This window comes from Hippocampus zosterae, chromosome 12 (genome assembly GCF_025434085.1).
Source record: "Hippocampus zosterae strain Florida chromosome 12, ASM2543408v3, whole genome shotgun sequence".
NCBI classification, from domain to species: domain Eukaryota; kingdom Metazoa; phylum Chordata; class Actinopteri; order Syngnathiformes; family Syngnathidae; genus Hippocampus; species Hippocampus zosterae.
Window position 1 is genome coordinate 1,760,978 of NC_067462.1, and position 19,912 is coordinate 1,780,889.

Here is a 19,912-nt window from a genome sequence, read left to right on the forward strand (position 1 = left end):
GGCATTTATTGATCCACTGTAACACAGTACAACACGCAATGCACTAAAAAGCTCAAATATAAGCACAACAAAAATGCTTAGCACGCGATCAGATGAGCGGGTTTTATGGCGTCGTGTCCCAGGAGTCGACTTTTCCATGAATCCGGCTTTACTCCGAATATGGAGAATTAATCTGGAAAAAAAATCAGGAAAATCATCATGTTTCGCGTGACAAATCATCGGAGAACGATGGACCCGACCGAACATGGAACCCATTGCAACTCACAACATCCATGTCGAAGCAGAGGGTCTGGTTGAGCATGTCAAACTCTCCCGGGGTCATCGGAGGCTCGGGCGAATCGCAAGCTGGCGGCGGGGGGCTCACCTCGGAGCTGCTGCAGAAGAACCATAGAGAACAAATGAGCAGGCGGCTTCTCTAGACCTTCTGATCTCGCTACAAGAAGGTGTCAAAGATGGAGCCGGTTTTCTTATCCGGAGAGGGATTCATTAAATGATCGGCTTTGCAGAAAATCATCATCAAGTAGAATTCTTCCCTATTATTAAGGTGTCTGGTTTTTATTTTTATGTATTTATTGTTGACTACCACAAGGGTACTAAACATATTTCTTCTGTAGTTTAAATAGCATAAGTGCTCGGGGTTAGAAGGACTCCACCATTAAACTCGTCCATTTTCAGACCCTTCGTTACCCTATCATGTGGAAAAATACATCAAGCCGTACCTGGGATCGAATGCCCGGATTTAAAAAAAAAAACGTCCTCAGCATTGAACGAGTTAAGTTAGGAAAAAAAATTCAATCTGTCGAAAATACATTTGAATGCGTCATGAGCTCACCGCATTTCAGAGCAGGGGATCAGGGTGGACGGTATGTATGGGTAGGCTGGAAATTTGGGAGACAAAAGAAATGAACACTTTGACCAACATCAGTCAAACGACGTTTTGGATTAAAAGCGCTACACCTTTGCTTGGCAGATTGTTGTAAAGTTGTCCAAAGGCCTCATCTTTGGGGACGTCGGGATAGAGGAACTTGAGCGGGTTCTTTGGGACCACCCCGTCCGAGATCACCTTGTAGTCCCGGATGATGTCGGGAAAGTGGAGTGCGTTCAGCCGGCTTTTGGTGTACGGCTCCACCGAGTTGAACGTCGCCTCTCCTGTTGTGGAGGAGCAGGGGGGGGGGGGTGCGCCCCTTTCAGAAAACACTTGCACGGCCGGTTCGGTGCTCTCAGGATGCTTACCGTTGTCGCCGTGTTGCACCCAGGTGAAGGTGATTCCCCCAAGATGGCTCTCGCTGAAGCGCAGGAGGAAAGTGCCCGACTTTTTCTCCCGCAGCAGAGCGCGCTCCATGTCTTTACTCACAAAACCCATGATGTAGCTGCATGGACAGGAAGGAGACAAAAATATATAATATTAAAAAAATCCCCCCCCCCAACCAGTTTCACCTATCAACATGCACTTCAGAGACGTGTTCATCAAAACACAACGTGTTCATCAAAAGTCTCAAGGACTTGAACAGAAGGTGGGGGATTTTGGTTTGAAGCAGACATTTTAGGTGAATACCTGCAGGAAAGGGAAGTTAAAAAAAAAAAAAAATCACCCTGACAACAAACTGACGGAAACCAAATTGGGTGGCCCAATCTATCAAAAGGGCGCACGAAAAAGTCCCCCCGATGCCCGAAACGTAAACCAGCTCAGCCATTTTGGTTTGAATCGGTCATGTGGGGTGAAATCTCAAAGTGGTGTACCCTAGAATCAGTGGAATGTTGGGGTGGGGGGAGGGCAAAAAACAAAAAAAAAAACAACTCCTCCCAAAACTTTCTTCACCTATTAACACAACATTTGACAGGCGTGTCAATGAAAACAGAATGCAGGAAAAAGTCTCATCATCCCCCCCAAGTGCGAAATTCACTCAAATGAGCCCCTATCGGAATCAGGCATCCGAAACGGACACCTAAATGGAGACACTATTTTGACCTACGATAAAAGCAGGCGCATGGGCCTGTTGTTGACTGCTGCTTAAGTTTTGCTTCTTCCTTTTTTAAATTTTTTTTTTACTTTAAAACAGACAAGCTGACCCATAACATATTTTTCCCCCTTGTTTTGTTGTACAGTAGCCCCTCATACTTGAAATTGAACCTAACATGGACAAGAAGAAACCAATTAAAAAAAAATAAAAATCACACAAACTCATATCACTAATGGGAAAAAAAAAATCATCCAATGAAGGGGAAAGTTACTCGATCAGAAGCCCGCAAACGGTACAAAGTGAGACAGGACAAAGCCAGCAGCCCTTTTTTTACTTTTCATTCCACACAGGCAGCAAGTGCTTCCGGATCAATTCCAGGATGGAGTCCAGCCATGTCCAGAAACTGAAAGATTTGCCTGGAATATTCTCCTGAGCAGAAGAAAAGAATATTATTTAAAAAAAAAAAAAAAAAATCAAATAAGAGCACCTGCAAAGATCTCTCCAAAATGTGACGTTTGCAACATTTGCAGAGTTCAAATCGCACTTCCTGCATTGTACGCTGCATTCAAAAGCGAAAACACAGCACTTCCGCGAGCGGTAGCAAAAAGTAGCGGATCGAGCCATCCACACAGGGTCACCATTGCTCCAAATCAACATGGCGTAAGCCGGCGTGTGCCAATGCAGCACGGCTGCCCAATTTGGGCGCCGCCCAAGCCGAATATTCAAGAGACGCGCCATGATCAGTTCCTTTGTGATTTTAATCCGAACGGGGACAGAAAATGCTCACATTCCACTCGTCTACCCTGCTGTTCGGACGTACCTTTGAAAACTTGGACCAGTGGACGTGGTCACTATTGGAGAAGTGTTGACCTAGAAACATTTGTCACAAAAAAAAAAAAAAAGACATCAGTGGTGGCAAAAGGCGAAAATCTGCAAATCTCAACCACTTTTGTGGGCCAATCGAACCGAGAAGCTTTTCTCCCAACATGTCGAGCTGGTCCTTGTTGAGGCCCTGAACGGAGTTTGTGCAGAACTGCCAGCTGAGAACCTCGGAGAGCTGAGCCCACGTGGCTCGCGTCGGATTGCTGAAGTAGGACAAATTCTGCGGGGAGGGAGGACGCCAACGCGCGCGGAGTTATTGGACTTGGATCCAATCCTAACTGCCAAGAGCGACGGAATGGCTGACCTGGGGCTGCCGGTTCAGAAGGTTATACCACATGATGGAGGCCCAGGCGCCCGGCATCTGGCTGACGTTTGAAATGACCACCAGCGGCAGGGAACACGTCTGCGAGCATCGAGGCCCCCCCGCCCCCATGAAAACGGCGTTCCCGGCCGATCGAGACGCCGTCGGCGCTTACTTACCTCCAGATCAATGTTCAGACCCTGCATGGTGAAGTGGGCCTCAAAACTGAGGGAGTGAAGTTCTTCCGTGACGGAGAGCAGACTCTGGAATGCAAACGTTTCATTGGCTTAAAAAAAAATTAATCATGAGCTCTCAGGAAAAAAAAATTGGTCCTTACCTCGTTGCTCTTTGTGGCATTGCCGGATTTCTTCTCCTTCAACTGTTGCGAGGGACAAGTTCCGTGTCAATGTGGGAGGGGATGCGAGACCCGACCGAGCTGCAAAGTCACGCAAAACCTTTGACAAGCAACGTACTCCGTGTCGGAAATCCACTGAGAGGCAGCCATTGGAGTAGTCCTCAATATCCATCACTTTCGTGGGGTTGGTCACGATGAAAAACTGACGGGTCCTGAAGTGAAAAAAAAAAAAAAAAATGAAGTCGAATGAGGCGCCGATTGTCGTGCGCGTCAGATGCAAATTTGCTCGGATTGCAAGCGGAGAGTCTCGCTTTAAAAGCTGCTACGATGGACATGTCATGCTAACAAGAGCGCAGCATTCGGTGTGGTGCTTTTCTGTACTCACACTCTGCCAGGAGGGAGGTCCCTAGAGCACACACAGACCCCGCCCCCCCAAAAAAAATCATTCAGAAGGAGTTGCAGTGACGTAACAGCTGTCACGAAGAAGAAGAAGAAGAAGAAATACTCACTTGTCAAACGTTGTTCTCACTTTGATCTGATAATCCACCGCCGGAAGTTGAACCAGGAGCCTACGTGATGGAAAAACGTTCGTGAACCGCTCGATGTAGCGTCTTGGCTTTGTCGCGACCGGAGCGGTCATTCAAGTTGCGAGCCAACTTTGTCCAAAACAAAACGGCGAACTCCTTGTTCAATTTCAAGCACGGATCCTTGGGACCATTTCGACCATCGGGGGGCGGGGCTAATGTCGGGACCCTCTAGCACATTGCACCAGGATACGCGCTGGCAAAAAGCGATATGTTTTCAGGGGGCATGGCCGGTACGCCCGGCTCACAGTAAGAGGTTCTGTGTTCGAATCTCGCCGGTATGCCCGGCTCACAGTGAGATGTTCCGTGTTCGAATCCCTGACCTGACTTTGGTGGTGAACTGCACCCCGGTCTTGATGACGAGAGGTTTCTGCGGATGCGTCGACATGCAGGGCTGCTTCTCCACCACAAATGAGCTGGGGGGGGGGGGGCACGCAAACGCAGACGCGGCTTTTGAGATTTGTCCTCGCCTGGCCTGGCGGTTCGCCGTTGGCCGCACCTCTTGACGATGTGGTAGATGAGGTAGTGAACGCGCTCCTCCATGGGAGGTTTCTGCACGGGGATGGGGTCGCTCTCGTAAGTGACTTTCAGAACCAGCTCCCCGAGCTTGTCCAGTTGCCGCTTCACCTGGAACAGACTCTGCGCCGTCAGAGTGAACCTGGACGAGGGCGGGACAAACGGGGAGAAGTCGGATGACGTGACGTTCGCCGCGATCGCCCGCGTGCTCCGACTAAGCACGTGTGGATTACCAAGTCTGCAGCTGGTCGAGGCTCGCGAGCAGCGGACTTCCGATGGCGGCCATTTGCTGGTCGCGCTTCCAGTCGCAGAGCGCCGCGTCCAGCTGAGAATTCATCAGGTCGTCAATCTCCTGGATGACCATGGCTAGCTTGGACAAAATATCCTAGCAAAAGAGTTGAAAAGCAAAAAATGTCAGATGAGCCCGCCCCCCCCCCCAAAAAAATGTTGTGAGTCATTGTTATGATTCAAGTCCTTTTGCTTAGGTTCATCAATGCTATCAACATTTTGGGACACGTTTTCTTTTGAGTTGATGTTGCAATCTGGCTCAACATCGCTGAGCAGGGCCCCTCAAGGTCATCCCCAAAGGTCATTCCTCAAGGTCAAGGTCAGGTGGCACGGGCGTGCTGTTCTAGAGAAAGCAACGTGAACGGGAGGGTTGAGTCAGAGACCTTCCTTTTGAAGTCGAGCCTGTTGAGTATTTCCTGTAATATTGTGACTTCCTGTTTCATGAACTCAGAGTTCCTCTCAGACGGATCTGCGGGCACATCGACACAACGTGGTTGTGAGCGGCGGCGGGCGGAACTTCGGTCCCGCTCTTCTGCTTTCTGGAGGGGCGGAGCCAACCTCGAGATTGCAGCGTCTTGTAGCGGAAATCAAAATCATCCTGCATGTTCTCGATGTATTTGACTCCTTGGTCCATCATCTGTGCACAAATCCCGCTTTGGCTTTTTATTGTTTTGTTTTTTGTTTTTTTTTTTGAAATAGGAGATGCACTTCAACCATTCACGGCATTTCATGCACTCAATATTGCGGAGTTACCTGCACACTTGTCCGGATCATCCCGATTCGGAGGTCCATGTTCTTATGCCTCTCAAGGGCCACCGAATTTTGCAGGGATTTCTCCGGTGGTCCCTGTTTGGCAAAACAACAATCATGGGGGTGGGGTGGGGGGGGGTCATGATCAAATGTAGAAAAAACATCTACTTTACTAATGCTGTCGTGATTCGCATTAGGGTTCGAGTCAGGGGATGATTGCGGGGGCATCTATGTGTGTGTCTGTTGGGGGGGGGGGCTTTCCACACACAAACCTGCTGCTGCGTGCAAGCAGTGGAGAGGATCCGCCGTTCCTCTTTGAGGCAGTTGGATATCACCCTGGCCATGGCTGCCGGGTTGTTGGCATATTTCCCCTTGAAGACCAGATCTCACTTGGTCAACTTGGAAATAAATTGTTGCTTACTTCCGCACACATAAGTTTAATGTAGCATATTTTCAATTTTATCTTTTAATCATCAATGCATGAGCCGTTTTGAAAATGACATCTGTGTGTCGTGGTGACCGAGAACCTGAACCCTGAGAGAGGAAAGGAAACGGCAAAGTCAATCAACAAACCACCGAGAGACGCTAAATATGAACTGAAAGGGTTCATCGTTGCGGAGCCGACGGTGACGTGGGATTTATTTTCTTTTGGATCATTAAAAAACGCCCTCGGTCAACACGATTGCTGTTCCTGAGAAAGTGATTCGACAGGAAGAGTTGGGCATGAACAGAGGACTCAAATATTTGATGTAAATCTGTTGTTGATAATTGAGGGCTGTCACCTTGTCATTTCAGAAAGACGAGAGTGAAAGCGGGTTTGTTGTTGTATCAGGTGACAGCAAAAGCCACAAAGCAAACAAGAGCTCAAAGGCAGATTAAAAATGAAACCGACCTTGACTTCTGTATGCTATTAAGTCGACAGCCCCAAAACAAACAAATGTTTGCAGTAAGCGGCCCACCTGTAACTGCTGCTGGATGATTTTCATGTTGTGTCTCTGCAGAAAGTTGTGCTCCTGGGACAGCGCCGCCTCCAGCTGGGACAACAAGCAGGAGAACAGCACCGCCGCCGCCGAGTCCTCGTCAGCGGCCGTGTCCCTAAAGACCGACACAACATTCTGAGGGATTTTGTCTCCCCCCCCCCCTCCATTTCTTATGCGGGCTAGTCAAAGTACAACAATGGCTGAACACACAGTGGCTGTTGCGTGCGTGTGGCCCAGTCCAAACAATGAGACAAAATTAGGCAAATCGAAAGAGATTTTCATCGATGGGGTTTTACATCTGGATCGGGGACAGGGTTGGACCTGAGGTAGGGTGTAAGAGCAACGTGAAATCCAGTTTGCACTCTCTGCTTGGAAAAACAAGATGACTTATAAATTTAAAAAATTATAAACTTATTAAAAAATGCATAAACAGCAAAAGAGTTCACCTGTGGCAGTGGTCAAGCCCATCATCAGACTTAATCGCTAAAGAGCATATATTTTAGCATTTTAAAAGACGACGTAACTTTTTATTGAAAATATTACGCTTTTTGTTCTGGAAAGTATACAGCATTAAGAAAATATGTTATGAAAAATATAGGACTTTTTAAAAACTCAAATATAGATTTTTTTCATTTATTTCTCGCAAAACAGTACTTGAAAATGTGTGAAGTATTCTTAAAAAAAAAAGGGATTTTTCTCTTTAACCGACAGCGTTATTTCTTGAAAACTTATGGCTTTTTCTTGAAAATGTGAGATTGTTTGCAAAATAGAACTTTTTTTTTTAGGACAAAATATAGAAACTTTTGTGTTTTCTCTTACTCACCAATCCTGAGCCTCAATCCAATTGGCCAGACCCTGCCTGATGTCCATTGGAAAATTGTCATCATACAAATAATCCACCTGCTCCAGGAGCCTCATCTCCAGTTGCTGAATTTGCTTCCACTGGCTCATTCTGGACACCTAAATCAAAACTGCAGTGTCTTGTTTTCAGCTAAAATACATGTTCACGGAATAAATTAGCTTTCCATCCAGATAAAGCCCCGTAATTACCTTTTGTGTTCTCCCGTCGGTGTCATTCAACACGTGCACGTTGAAATGTGACTTTCGTTTTCGGCACACTTCAGACTCAGGAAGTCTTCTCGTTTTGCACTTAGAAAGCTGCCCATGGTTGCACGGTTTTATAGTGACGTTTTACCGTTGTTTGGATGTTCTTTTACCAACAACGATGCCAATAAACACGTTAAGACATGATGAATTGTGTATAATTCAGGTATTTTACAAAATTTGGAAACGTCGTTTCGAGCAGAGGCCTCCGGGGCTGTTGGCGGCGCTACTGTTAATTTTCGCAAACGATGAAAAATCTGGAAAGTTTGCCTTTTTCAGTGTAAAAATCACCACAGAAAACGTGAAATGTCGCATATTTATAAAATACGGACATTCAAAAATTAAATCACCGTCGGTGTGTTCTGAAGTCATCGATGACGAAAGTGCGACGAAAATGCTCTTAGTTGGCTTTTGAAAGATACGCACCCCCGTCCGCCATACTGCATGTGGCACACCATTCCATTAAGAGTGAGTTGAACTTCATAAAACGCCAACTTGCAAGAGTACAAAGTTAGAGCCTCTAACTTAAACACACTAATTTCGCCGGGAAACAGATAGGCACTAAAAGCAATTCACCTGCCTATTAACTTGATCATCATATTTTTTTCAACATTCATTATCTGCTACTTTTTGTCAAAGTTGAGGACACAGTGAGCATGTTGAGTTACAGTTCTTTCACTCTCTGGTTGGGCCGAGCCATCCAATCAAGTGAGTTGGTATCAATGAATCATTTGAGGTGTGTACTGAGTTTGTATCCCACCATTACTGACAGAGACTTTACGGTATTTGTCATCGGCCCACTAACTCGAATCAGCACATGACCTCCCCATTAAACCGAGTTTACCGTTTTTCCAGTGAGACAGCTAACTTGAGTTAGTCGAGTTTGATTGAACAGATTCAACATTCACTACAAAACCTTTTCAGATAGGTGTTCAAACTACCAAAATCACTTAAAAACTCTTGTTGACCCATCATCCATGTGTCAAGGCCAACTCATGTCTAGATATGTCGAAATGGTTCCATTAAGGCTATGATTTTATGGGTTAAAATGGCGAGCATAAACAAACTTCAAGAACAACTATTAAAATCATCAATACTGTCCAAAACATAACTATACATAAGGGCCAACAAAATTGACCGTGTGTCAAGACGCACGCAGCGCATTTCCAAAAGGTGAAATAAAAAGATTCATTTTAAGGGTGGAAATGTGAACTACATACACACATCCTCATAATTGTAGAACATCCTCCAGTCAGGTCGTGAACCGCTGTAGTCGGTACGCACCAACATGTTGCGGATACATTCATTCAAGTTCAGGTTCAGGCTTTTTTGAGGGGTTCCCGCAGGGTTTTCTTTCTTGCATTAACCCTCAATCTAAAAGCTTGGAGTGCTCTATCCGTGTAATTGTCCAGTCTGGCGCCACACCTTTGGTAAACTCCCTTTGAAATCTGTAAGTGTTAAAAAAAGGGGGGGGGGGGTGTTTGAATAAGTGAGCGCTGCAATTTGAAGCAATCATTAACAGGCACTACAGAATACCGTTTTAGTATGTTTGAATGTTTAAAGTGGGTGGGAGGAGTAAAACTACAGTATCTAAAAAATAAAGGTTTAATTCAGTCTCTCAATACAGATTTTAAACAATCGCAGGTGGGTGTGGGGCATACAGCAGTCACGTGATCATTATGGTTGTTGACACTCACTCATAGTTAGCGGTGAGCAGCCTCTTGCTCTCCGCCTCCCCATCTCCTCCGATGGCCATCTGGAACATACGAGTTCCCTCCAGAGAGTCATCGGGCAGACGCGCGCTGGTCAGGTACCAGAAGCGCATCAAAATACTCACAAACCTTCGCCCTGGTTGGACAACATGGGAAGCGACATACTGTCTTCTCATTTCAGTGTTTCAAGGCAGGAAAGAGCATTTAGACTCCTGAATTAAACTTACGCAGAAGAGTTTTTCTTAAATTCGGGTTATTTAAACTTTAAGAGGTAATACCATTGCAGATACGTCGGTTGTACTCGACGCTAAAAGAAAAGTAATGGCTGAGGGGATTCGGAAATTGTGTTGGCGAGAGAGGCTGAAAACCATCGAGATTTGATTGGTTTACGGGCTGACCCTTGTCATCGTAGTAGATTCCCACGTCCCCCGGCGTGGTGTACATAAGATCGTCGGGCTGGGCGGACAGCGCCGTCTTGTGGCTCGGTGGGAGAAGGCCGCACTTTTCCTCCAGCTTTCCGATTAACTGAGCCAAAAAGGTAATACAATTTTTTTTTAAACAGACCACCTTTAAAATACACCGAATACCTGGAGGGTTCCTTCCTTCAAGCTTGCAAAAATGTTGCACCGTACTTACATCATTGGCCACCAGGCCCTCGAGAGCAGCAAACTGACACTGGGACAGCAGCTTGGAAACATGGCAAAAAGCCTGTCGACAAACAGCACACAGGAAAACTATATATAAATAGAAATCTTGCGCGAGAGCCACCCAGTGGTATGTGTGACGTTATGGTGCACTCAGTGCATTTAATAAAATCCGACTTACCTGTTTAGCCCCTTCCGTAAACTCCTCTATGTTAAACTCTGAATCAAAATAGGCTCTGATGAGGAAGTAGTAGACCCGTGTCCGGATCCAAATAAACGGGTTCGGGATGCCGACGACCAACACCTTTTGATGAGATTTTGGTTCACGGCTGTCGGAGCTATACGCACGCAGCGCCACCGATTCTCTGACCCGGGCAGGGTAGAGGACACATAACTGGGATTTTATACACCGATTTAGGTGGACACTTTCGTGGGTTGTAAAGCGACTAAAGCCGCGTAACGACGACAACTTCGAACAATTTCTTACTATGAAGAGCGCCATCTTGTTTCGATGGACTTCCGACCCGTCAATTTGGATCATCCGGCTGTTGTTCAGCTAGTATTTGGGTTTTATCGGTTAATAAGAAATTTCCCCCCTCAAATATACAAAATTAAAATTGCACCAATTTAAATTATTTCAAATTGCATAGGCACATTTAACTCTGCGTTGAAGACAAGGATATTTTTATTGCTTGCCGTTTCTGTCAGTACATTTGTTACGTGACACCCGTATTTCCTGCTCGTATTCTCGTATATTCTGCTCTCGATTGTTTTGAATGTTTGGCTTTATTGATTGCCAAACACACCGAAAAGACTACTTAATTTAATAAATTGAATTGATATAAATGCTACTGAATTCAATTTTTGGGGTTCACCTTGAATCCTGTTTTTATACGAGGAAGTATTGTTGCTGGCGGGATATTATGAATGTTACACAAAAACAGTGTACTGTTTTGTACATGCCATTTATGTTCCACTTTCTGTTCAAATGGCGACTCAGAAGAAAATATCTGTACCAGTGTTTACAGCGGTGGACAGAGATGTTTTTCTCCGACAGATATATCCAAAGGTAACATTTCCACTCACTACTAAGGTTTAGCATGCCGTAAACACACTTTTTTTAGCCCTTAGCACATGCCCACTAAGGCACAATATGCCTCGGAATAAGCATTGCTTTTCTTGCAGGTTGTTGGCATATTCCGTGTTGGCATTTGAACTTTTTTTTTTTCTAGCGGAAACCTGCCGTGCTGCGAGGAGTGTGTCTGGGTCCCTGCGTGGACAAGTGGACTGTGGAGTATCTTGCCCAGAAGGGAGGTGACAAGGAGGTGAAGATCCACGTCTCCAGCGTGCCGCAGATGAACTTTCTTCAAAAAAACTTTGTGTACAGGTGAGCTTCATCTTCACTTGCTCACAAAAAAAGCAAAAGTCGTCAACATACCTCGTGGCGGGTGACAGGACGCTTTCGTTCGATGAGTTTGTGAAGCGGACGTCTCAGGAGAAACACCCAGATTTCTTCTTGTGTGAGGTACGCCTGAATACACACTCGCCCTGTGACAATCACATGCGTTCTAAAATCTTAAATCTCATTCTAGGACGAGAGCTATTATCTTCGGTCCCTTGGAGAAGATGTCCGAAAGGTACTCAGATAAAAAAAATGCCCATTTGATCTTTTAACGTTCCGTCAGGTCTCAAGAAGCCATACTGGTACCTTAAACCACTTGAGTTTGCCAGTTTTAAGCAAAAAAAATTTGGGTCATTTGCAGGTTAACTCGTCCGATAGACTTCGACTTTGTCTACTGGATCGAAGGACGATACAATCAGCTTGCGTGTGATTTGACTCATTCTGCCTTTGTCGTCTTTTCCCAGGAACCAGCTGACCTGCATAAACAGTTTCCCGAGCTAGCTGAGGACTTTCACATCCCAAACTTCTTTGAGCGAGGTCAGTTTTTCTCCAGCGTGTTTCGCATCAGCTCCCGCCGTCTGCAGCTGTGGACCCACTACGACGTGAGTGCAGCAGCCAAGGCGGGAAAGTCAGCTTGGCTTTTTGAGATTCTGAGCCTCAAACTTTTCAGGTGATGGATAACCTTCTGGCTCAGGTGACGGGGAGGAAGAGAGTGGTGCTTTACAGCCCGCAGGATGCATTGCACCTCTATTTGAGAGGCAAGTACGCTATGATACAACGAATTGATTTCCGTTGCTCTTCTTCAGCGATTGTCCAAATGAAATGCGTGGGCTCCCTCTAGTGGTACATGGAAAAAATAAATACCAAGAACGGATCAGTTGAATTTAAAATTTCAATACGTTTGAATTAAACATTTAATTTGGGCACAAATACATTTGGAAAGTTCACACGCACAACTAGTTTGACTAAAACAGGACACACAAATGAACCTACGCCGGAAAAACTCTGGCATCTGACGTGTGCATGACTCTCTAAAGTCTGATGATCATTTCAAGGATTTTTTTTGCCCCCGTAAAAGGAATCAAAAATAATGAGCCCAACACCAGCTTTAAAAATCATGTACATTGAGTGGACAAGGTACGGTCTCAAGGACCCAACCCAGAAATGAAACAAAAATCTGCCATTTTGCTTTTGTTTTGGGGCATTAAAAAAAAGCTATATAATAAAAGTGACGTCTTATGGGTTGTCTTGCTACTTTTTAGGTGACAAATCTGAGGTCTTGGAAATTGACTCACCAGATGTGAACTTGTATCCTGAGTTTGTGAAGGCAGTGCGACACGAATGTGTGCTGGAGCCTGGAGATCTGCTTTTCATTCCCGGTAAAACACCTTCAGTATTTCCAGCCATCCATTTGCTATAGTTCTTTGTTGTCCTCATTCGGGTTGTGGGTGCCCTGCAGCCTATCCCAGTTGACCTTGGACTGGCACAAAATCCTTTTTGTGTGCGCTTTGGCAGCCCTGTGGTTCCACAACACCCTGGCACTGCAGTTTGGTGTTGGCGTCAACGTGTTCTGGCGCCATCTCCCTGCCGACAGCTACGACAAAAAGGATCCATACGGCAACAAAGACCCCGTGGCTGCGAGTCACGCCCTTCAAGCCCTAGAGAGGGCGCTGCGCAGTCTTGATGAACTGCCGCCAGAGTATGGCGACTTTTACGGTCGCCGCATGATTCAGCGAATCCGAGAGCGGATGTTTTGCGACTGCCCCTCAAGCCCACAGGTGGCCTCGGAGTGATTTTACTCCATGTAGTGGGATAGGGAAGCTTGACGATTTGGTGTCACCATCGGCTTCGGATACCTGCTTCTTTCTGACTGGCTCGTTTGGTGAAATTCCGTCGTCGGAGATGGTCAAAAGGATGGCCCCGGGAATTTGCGGCTTCACACCAAAATGGCTGACTTCCTGTTCAAGGCCCGACATGCGTCGTCCTCGAGCCTTTTTTTGTGTCTTTGATAAAACATGACAGGTGAGGGTCAATGGCAAAATTGCATCAAAAGTTTTTGGACACTTTATTGCACAGAGAGAACTCTTGTGTGCATGACACATTCATGATTAAAGCTTTTTTTTTTTTTGTAAACAGTGAGGCAGCATCTGCCCCAGTGTCTGACATTTTCACTGCTTTGAGTCCCGGATGTCACGTTTCTTCAGTATCGTCTAAAGAGTTTGGCAGTGAAATGCAGCGTGAGCAAAAAAAAAAAAAAAAGACAAACACTCGGCAATGTGCGCTGTCATTTACAAAGACACACAGGCTCACTCATTCACTCTTGGAAGAAAAAAAAAGTTGATAGTGACGCTACGGTGAACAAAAGGCAAGAAAGGCGGGCGACTTTTCAGCATCGTCCTTCCGCTCAAAAGCAGCTTCCTGGTGTCTTAGCGGACACGATGAGAGATGGCACACGAGAAGTACGGCGTTCGCTACGGAGTCTGGGCCATGCCGCGGCTGGACTTCATCTTCTCCAATCGCTTATTGAGGTGGCTGTTGTTGGACTCCAGCTCGTCCACCTTGTCCAGTGCCGACCGCAACTACGAAGAGGCAGATGGCTCAATGGGTTTCTTCTTTACGAGGTGCGAATCGTTACTTTAAAGATTGTGTTTTAATAACTTAGGTTTTTTTTTTTTTAAATATATAAATGTATATCGCCGATTTTCACAGAATAGTGTGGTTTGCAAAGGAGACATGCATTTCCTTTACATCATCATGTCCAAAGTCCGGCCCGGGGGCCAAATCCGGCCCGGGTCGAATTTCATCCGGCCCTCGGCCCCTGTCATAAAATCAGTGCCAATCAATTTGCACTCAGGAGACTTCTGTTTAAGAAAAAGTCAAGTGAATAAGCAGTTGCATGTGATATATCTGTTTCAAATGAACCAAAAGAAATTCTTAAGATTGTTGAAATTAAAATAAAAATGGAAATGTGAAACAGACTGGCTTACTAAAATTTGCTGAACAATATTGCTGTTCAATGTAAAGAATGTCAGCCAAGGTCGGCCCCCCGACATTTTACCACATAAAATCTGGCCCCCTTGGCAAAAAGTTTGGACACGCCTGCTTTACATGATTTCAAAATCCAAACTGGACGCTATGTATTCTTTAGGGTGACGCTGGAAAATCAGTGTGAAATGATAAAAGTATTTTGGGATCATAGTTCAGGCGGTATTTGGGGTTTGAATCGATTAATCCGGGCAATGCTAAACATTTGGTGGGGTTGGGTCTCGGTGCTTGGTTGACTCTAATAAAAGTTTGTACCTCTCGCTGCAGCTTCCTCTTTTCGGCTTTGAGCTCGTCCTCCACCTTTTCTGCATTTTCAGCCGCCGACTTGTAGCGGCTCACTTGACCTTCAAGTCTGCTCACCTGTGCAAAAACAAACAGGCTCTATAAAATCGTCAAAAAAATCATTTCCTTTGGTTTTGGAACAAGTAATCGCCATGGTCTTACATTTTGCTCCAGTGCAGTCACTTCTTGCTCAGTCTTTACGAGTTTGAACTTCATGTCGCTTATTTGCCTGCTGGAATCTCCTGAACAACAAACACCCAAAATGACTGAATTGCAAAAAGTAAGACAAAAACAAACAAACCTTGAGTGACGTGCACGCTTACGCTGCAGTTCAATGATGTTGGGATCATTCCCGTTTTCCAAAAGTTCACTCTCTGCACTCCAACTGCCATCGGTGCCGTTTTTCTGGCTTTTCTGGTCTACTTGAGCTTTGAGCTTCTTCATCTGAAAACACAGCGAGAAGAAAACAAACATGGAAGATCACGACAACCTTTTGGAGTTTTACCTCCTGGAAATTTTGGGTGTTGACAGTTGCCGTTTTTTTTTTTTTACTAGGAGTATTATTCTTTTCATATTATCAGATAAAGCAATGTCAACTTACCTGCTCGATCATTTTTTCACGCTCGTCCACTAGTTTCCTCAGACGAATCTCTGAGAGGATATGGCGGGGGGGAGGGGGAATAGAAATAAAGTTTTGAGAACAAACAAACAGCAACAAGCCTCAAAGAGCATCGGGGATGTCTTGGGATGAACATGAAAATACAAATCACAACTGCACAAGGAGAAATAAGTGAACATACCGGGAGTGGGTGGAGCCAAAGGTGCGGTGTGAGGGGGTGTGCTGGGTTGGGAGGCAGATGCATGCAAAAAAGTGCAGGCATCCATGGAGGGGGTTGATGGAGCGCAGCAGCGTGAGGGAGGTCGCTTAACATGCATACAAACTCAGGAGAGGAGGCAACGCGGCACAGACAACTGCAGCGCACTCTCAAAATAATACAGTCGCCCCCTCGCTATTTGGTGGGGTCAAATGAGCTCGATCACGAAGAGGGAAAATCTCCAAATAATTGAACCCCCCACCCCCCTGCTTAAGGAGTTTGGAACTTTAACACAAACAGTCCAAGTCATTGAACTCACTTTTTGGCATTTAAACAGACTAATAAAATAAATCCAACTGGATCAGCAAAGTAAACCTAACAACAGTATCACAAATCCAGCAGATGGCGCTAAAAGTAACAATTTAGTTCCTTTTTTTTTTTCAAATTAGATTTTTTTTTTCAGCAATAGTTTGCTCATGATTGTGAATTTGAAAATGTTGAACGGTGACTATTTTCACTGTACAGAATGAAACATTTCCCAGTTATGACATGAGTGCATTCATTTTTTTTGGTTTGATTTTATTTTTCTTTTCTGGATGGCCAGCCAGCATTCATTAAGTGCAATAAAAAAGTGACCTGTAGCTTGCATTGGTTTACGCATGCCGTCAACCTAAACCCAGTCTAACCTCAACGAGACCCCCCTAACCTTGAACCTCCTGACACCAACCGTAATTTCTGGCTCTAACCGTACGTTAAAACTCCATCCGCAATCCTAACTACTGACCCTGATCCTAATGCAAACTTCATACCGCAGCCCCAAAACCTAAACCTCCAAGGCCAATGCGAATCCAAACCAAAATACTAACCCGACACAGGCAACATTACGGATGAAATTTGCAGACGACACGTTTCATTTTGGCCTGCTTAGAAAAACGACAACAGTCAGTCTTTTTCTCAACTTTGTATACGTTAACTACAACGCAAAGGGCTGAACAGGTCCTTAAATAATGAAAACAAACAACAAAAAAACAGAAAAAATGTGAACCCAAAACGATCAACAGCATGATATAATTTTTTTTCTCGCACGTACAACTGGCAAACAAATAAAACTTTGTGTCCATTCAAAAGCTACACATTAAGAAATAATAAAACAAAAAAGAATATCACACTGTATGTTTGTTTTGTAAGCGCTAAGTCACCTTGCATTCATCTCTGCCCTTGCTCTTGCCCTTCTTTCCATTTTTCTTCCCATCTTTTCCAGAGAGCGGCGTCTCTCGGTTGCTGAGGGTCGTGCTTAAATCTCGCGGGTTCTCAACGGCAACCAAAGCTTCTACCGCTAAAGGCGGAGCCTCGGGTGGGAGATGGTCTACGTCCGTGGTTTCCGATACTTCGGTGTTGGAAGACTCGCTATTCTCCTTCACGTTGTCTACAGTTTCCAAATGTTCAGGTACGGATTCCACGTCAACTAAGATGTTATCTGGTGTGGCGACATATGCGCTAGCCTCGCTGTCCTTTGGCTCTTCAATGTTACTGTTATTATTGTTACTGGATTCATCAGGCAGGACTTCAGCAGCCACGTCGACGTCCGGCTGCTCCGGATTCTCTGGTGTGGCGTCACGCGTACTCGCCTCTCTCTCCTTTTGCTTTTCGGCGTGACTGTCACGATCGGTATTTAGTTCATCTAACAGGACTTCTTCAGGTCCCGGCTCAACTTCCTTCCCCTGCGGATCTTCGAGCGTCTCCGTCTCCATGGCTTGGTCTATATCCATGTCATCAAAGTCAAAGGACTGCCCTTTCTCATCTTCATCATTGACATCCTCCTCGCAGTCCTGTCGGTAGGTGTCGAGAGCGAGAGGGACTTCCCGGTCACCTTGACTGCTTTCACGCTGCTCATGTTCGTCCGCGGGAGGACATTTTTCAGGACCGACTTCACATCTGGTTTTCTCGGACTCTGGGGTCTGGACCTCGGTGTCTGAGGCAGCGTCAACACGCTCTTCGCACGCCAATGTCTGTTTGTCAGCAATCGCTTCGGCCTGAGTCTCCAAGACCATCTCCCCGTTGTCAAGGTCGCACAAGGAATTCTCCATCTTGACTAAATCGAACAACTGCTCATTTTCCAACACGTGTTGATGTTCCTCTCTTAATCTGTACTCGCATTCTGCTTCCGGTTCCTGATCGTCTTGGTTTGGCAAAGTTTTCAGTTCCAAAGCGTTCTCAAAATCCTCAAAGGTATCAGGAACTACCCCAACAGACATCGGATTCTGACTTTCAAGAGCTTCAAAGTGAGCTGTTTCACCGTGGCTTTCAACTTCTAACACGGCTCCCGAGTCTTCTTTATTACAGTTTGTAGTTTCAGAACTTGTTTCACATTCACTATGGACAACACCTGATGAACTTGTGTCACCGTGGCCTGAAATGTCAACCGTGGCGGTCTCATCGAAAACGGAGTCCTTGTCACAACTCCCCAAAAGATCAGGGCCGCCGTGACCCGCCTCCGGCTCAGACCCTTGAACGCATCCTTCCCCCACTTCCGCAGAATCCAAACTTTCTTCTCCATCATGATCCGTTTTTGTCCGAACGAGTGGCGAAGTGAGCGAAAAAGTCTCCGCGGGGGTTTCCGGTTGAGGGATCCGTACGTTGGACTCATTCGGATTGAGCGTTTGCGCCACTGTGGATTCCGTGGGCTCATTTGAGGTTTCCGTGCGATCCACCGGGTCAGATGCATCTACTCGATGGACAACTGATTCAGGGAGGCGTTCAAGGGCGTTCCCGTCGTTGCCACAGTCTGCAGCAGACTCATCCTTTCCTAAATCTGCTGTCACGCCGGCCATCTGACCGCTCGCGGGAGCCGTCGCATTTTCTTGGTGATTTTGTTCCTCAAGGGAGCCTCCTTTCCTTTTGCCTCTCCTCTTCTTTTTTTTCTTTTTCCCACGTGCGTTAGCACTCTTACGTGCCGCCGGCTTGGTGGCATTTTTATCTCCCTCATCGCTGCTTGCCTCAGCGGTTTCATGCTGCGGCTCAGTGTTGGACTCAGGATCTACTGTTTGGAGACCAGGTTCAGAATCTTCAGCAACAGGAACTTGGGAACGTAATTCAGAATCGTTTATATCTACTTGGAGACGAGATTCTGGATCGTTTGTGGATTCTTTTTGGGGATATGATTCGGAAGATTCTGGATCTTTTCTGTCTCCTTGGACGGGATGTGATTCATAATCGTTTACATCTAACTGGAGACTAGATTGCGCATCCTTGAGGACCTGTACTTGGGGACATGATTCAGAATCTTTATCTTCTAATTGGGGGCATGAGTCAACAGGTGCGCGATCAGTTCTATTTTCTTGAAGACAAGTTTGAGAATCTTGAACATCTACTGGGGGAACGGAGTCCAAACCTTGGATACCATCTTGAGGAAGCAAATCAGAATCGACTCGGAGACACAATTCTGGAACTTGTAGGTCTACAAAATCTTGGACATCTGCTTCAGGAAAGGATTTAGAATCGTGCGCGTCTACTTGAGGACACTGTTCCAATTTTGGGGCATCCACTCTGCGACATAAACCGGAATCGTTTATGTCTTCTTCGTGGGAATTTGATTCAAAATCTTTGACTACTTGGAGGCAAGATTTGGGGTCTTTAACACCTTGTCCACGGGGACAAGGGTCAGAACATGATTCAGATTCTTGTACGTCTTCCTGGGGACAAGAGTCAAAATGGACAACGTCTACTTGCAGACCTGGTTCAGAATCTTTTATTTCTTCTCGGTGAGCCGATTCTGATTTGTGAACATCTACTTGGCAACTATGATCATCCTGGCTGCACGATTCTTTCACAGTTTCTAGCGATGGTTCCGTCTTTGTCAAATGACCTTCCTCGTTGGTTTTGTGTTTGTTTGACTGTGTTTGAATAATGTCCTCAGAGCTCTCTTCAAAATTATCAATGATTTGCGCGGCTGTCTCCTCTAAATCAGAGTTGATTTGTGGATCGGTTTCCGCAGGACTTGTTGCGTTTTCTTGAACCGTGGACCTGAGAACCATTTGATCCGTGGCAGTTGGGACCGCCAGCGCATTCTGGCTAAGGCAACTGTCATTTTCATGAACGGGCCTGGATGCCTCATCAGCATTCGAGAGCCTATTGGCGCTCAGGTGACTCATCTGGCCTTGCTCAAACACTTGTCCGGGCTGTTCTTGATCCACCTCTTCCTTTCCTCTACTTCTCAACTGAGTCTCCTCTGAGCTTCCTGAGAAATCATGAAGAGCATACTGTGATAGGAGGCCCGACGGAGACAACATTT

The 19,912-nt window shown here is 45.8% G+C and overlaps 4 protein-coding genes across 25 annotated transcripts in view; 1 reads left to right on the forward strand and 3 right to left on the reverse strand.

The window, feature by feature from the left end:
- stat4 (signal transducer and activator of transcription 4) overlaps nt 1–19,912 on the reverse strand; it is a 20,151-nt gene continuing 239 nt past the window's right edge. The window contains exons 1-24 of one of the 6 annotated variants that reach the window (XM_052081925.1): nt 7,668–8,744; nt 7,441–7,569; nt 6,597–6,732; nt 5,910–6,008; nt 5,641–5,733; nt 5,446–5,524; nt 5,271–5,356; nt 4,833–4,984; nt 4,583–4,741; nt 4,407–4,499; nt 4,009–4,068; nt 3,885–3,905; nt 3,618–3,711; nt 3,482–3,523; nt 3,324–3,407; nt 3,148–3,246; nt 2,928–3,063; nt 2,782–2,831; nt 2,296–2,390; nt 1,234–1,370; nt 958–1,149; nt 833–878; nt 266–371; nt 1–172 (exon numbers count right to left, since the gene is read on the reverse strand). In XM_052081925.1, coding sequence (XP_051937885.1) covers nt 149–172; nt 266–371; nt 833–878; nt 958–1,149; nt 1,234–1,370; nt 2,296–2,390; nt 2,782–2,831; nt 2,928–3,063; nt 3,148–3,246; nt 3,324–3,407; nt 3,482–3,523; nt 3,618–3,711; nt 3,885–3,905; nt 4,009–4,068; nt 4,407–4,499; nt 4,583–4,741; nt 4,833–4,984; nt 5,271–5,356; nt 5,446–5,524; nt 5,641–5,733; nt 5,910–6,008; nt 6,597–6,732; nt 7,441–7,569; nt 7,668–7,693 — 2,238 coding nt within the window. In that variant the 5' untranslated portion in view covers nt 7,694–8,744 and the 3' untranslated portion in view covers nt 1–148. Of the gene's footprint in view, nt 173–265; nt 375–832; nt 879–957; nt 1,150–1,233; nt 1,371–2,295; nt 2,391–2,781; nt 2,832–2,927; nt 3,064–3,147; nt 3,247–3,323; nt 3,408–3,481; nt 3,524–3,617; nt 3,712–3,884; nt 3,906–4,008; nt 4,069–4,406; nt 4,500–4,582; nt 4,742–4,832; nt 4,985–5,270; nt 5,357–5,445; nt 5,525–5,640; nt 5,734–5,909; nt 6,009–6,596; nt 6,733–7,440; nt 7,589–7,667; nt 8,745–19,912 lie in introns of those variants that run through there. The other 5 variants (XM_052081924.1, XM_052081926.1, XM_052081927.1 and 2 more) reach the window with 5 other exon arrangements.
- On the reverse strand, nt 8,898–10,761 carry maip1 (matrix AAA peptidase interacting protein 1). Its single transcript, XM_052081946.1, has 5 exons — nt 10,259–10,761; nt 10,070–10,141; nt 9,832–9,958; nt 9,419–9,569; nt 8,898–9,169 (listed from the first exon to the last, which is right to left on the reverse strand). Exons 1-5 carry the CDS (start codon nt 10,616–10,618, stop codon nt 9,091–9,093), a joined length of 789 nt encoding a protein of 262 aa, XP_051937906.1. The 5' UTR covers nt 10,619–10,761; the 3' UTR covers nt 8,898–9,090.
- tyw5 (tRNA-yW synthesizing protein 5) lies at nt 10,802–13,602 on the forward strand. The gene is made up of 8 exons (XM_052081944.1): nt 10,802–11,146; nt 11,310–11,464; nt 11,533–11,602; nt 11,670–11,714; nt 11,944–12,081; nt 12,150–12,237; nt 12,742–12,858; nt 12,995–13,602. Exons 1-8 carry the CDS (start codon nt 11,066–11,068, stop codon nt 13,270–13,272), a joined length of 972 nt encoding a protein of 323 aa, XP_051937904.1. The 5' UTR covers nt 10,802–11,065; the 3' UTR covers nt 13,273–13,602.
- The window catches only part of lrrfip1a (leucine rich repeat (in FLII) interacting protein 1a), a 23,256-nt gene continuing 17,147 nt past the window's right edge, over nt 13,804–19,912 (reverse strand). For 15 of the 17 annotated variants that reach the window (XM_052081907.1, XM_052081902.1, XM_052081898.1 and 12 more), the window contains 3 exons: nt 16,821–19,858; nt 15,408–15,457; nt 15,130–15,250 (listed from right to left, as the gene is read on the reverse strand). In XM_052081907.1, coding sequence (XP_051937867.1) covers nt 15,446–15,457; nt 16,821–19,858 — 3,050 coding nt within the window. In that variant the 3' untranslated portion in view covers nt 15,130–15,250; nt 15,408–15,445. Of the gene's footprint in view, nt 14,059–14,779; nt 14,885–14,968; nt 15,049–15,129; nt 15,251–15,407; nt 15,458–16,225; nt 19,859–19,912 lie in introns of those variants that run through there. The other 2 variants (XM_052081914.1, XM_052081899.1) reach the window with 2 other exon arrangements.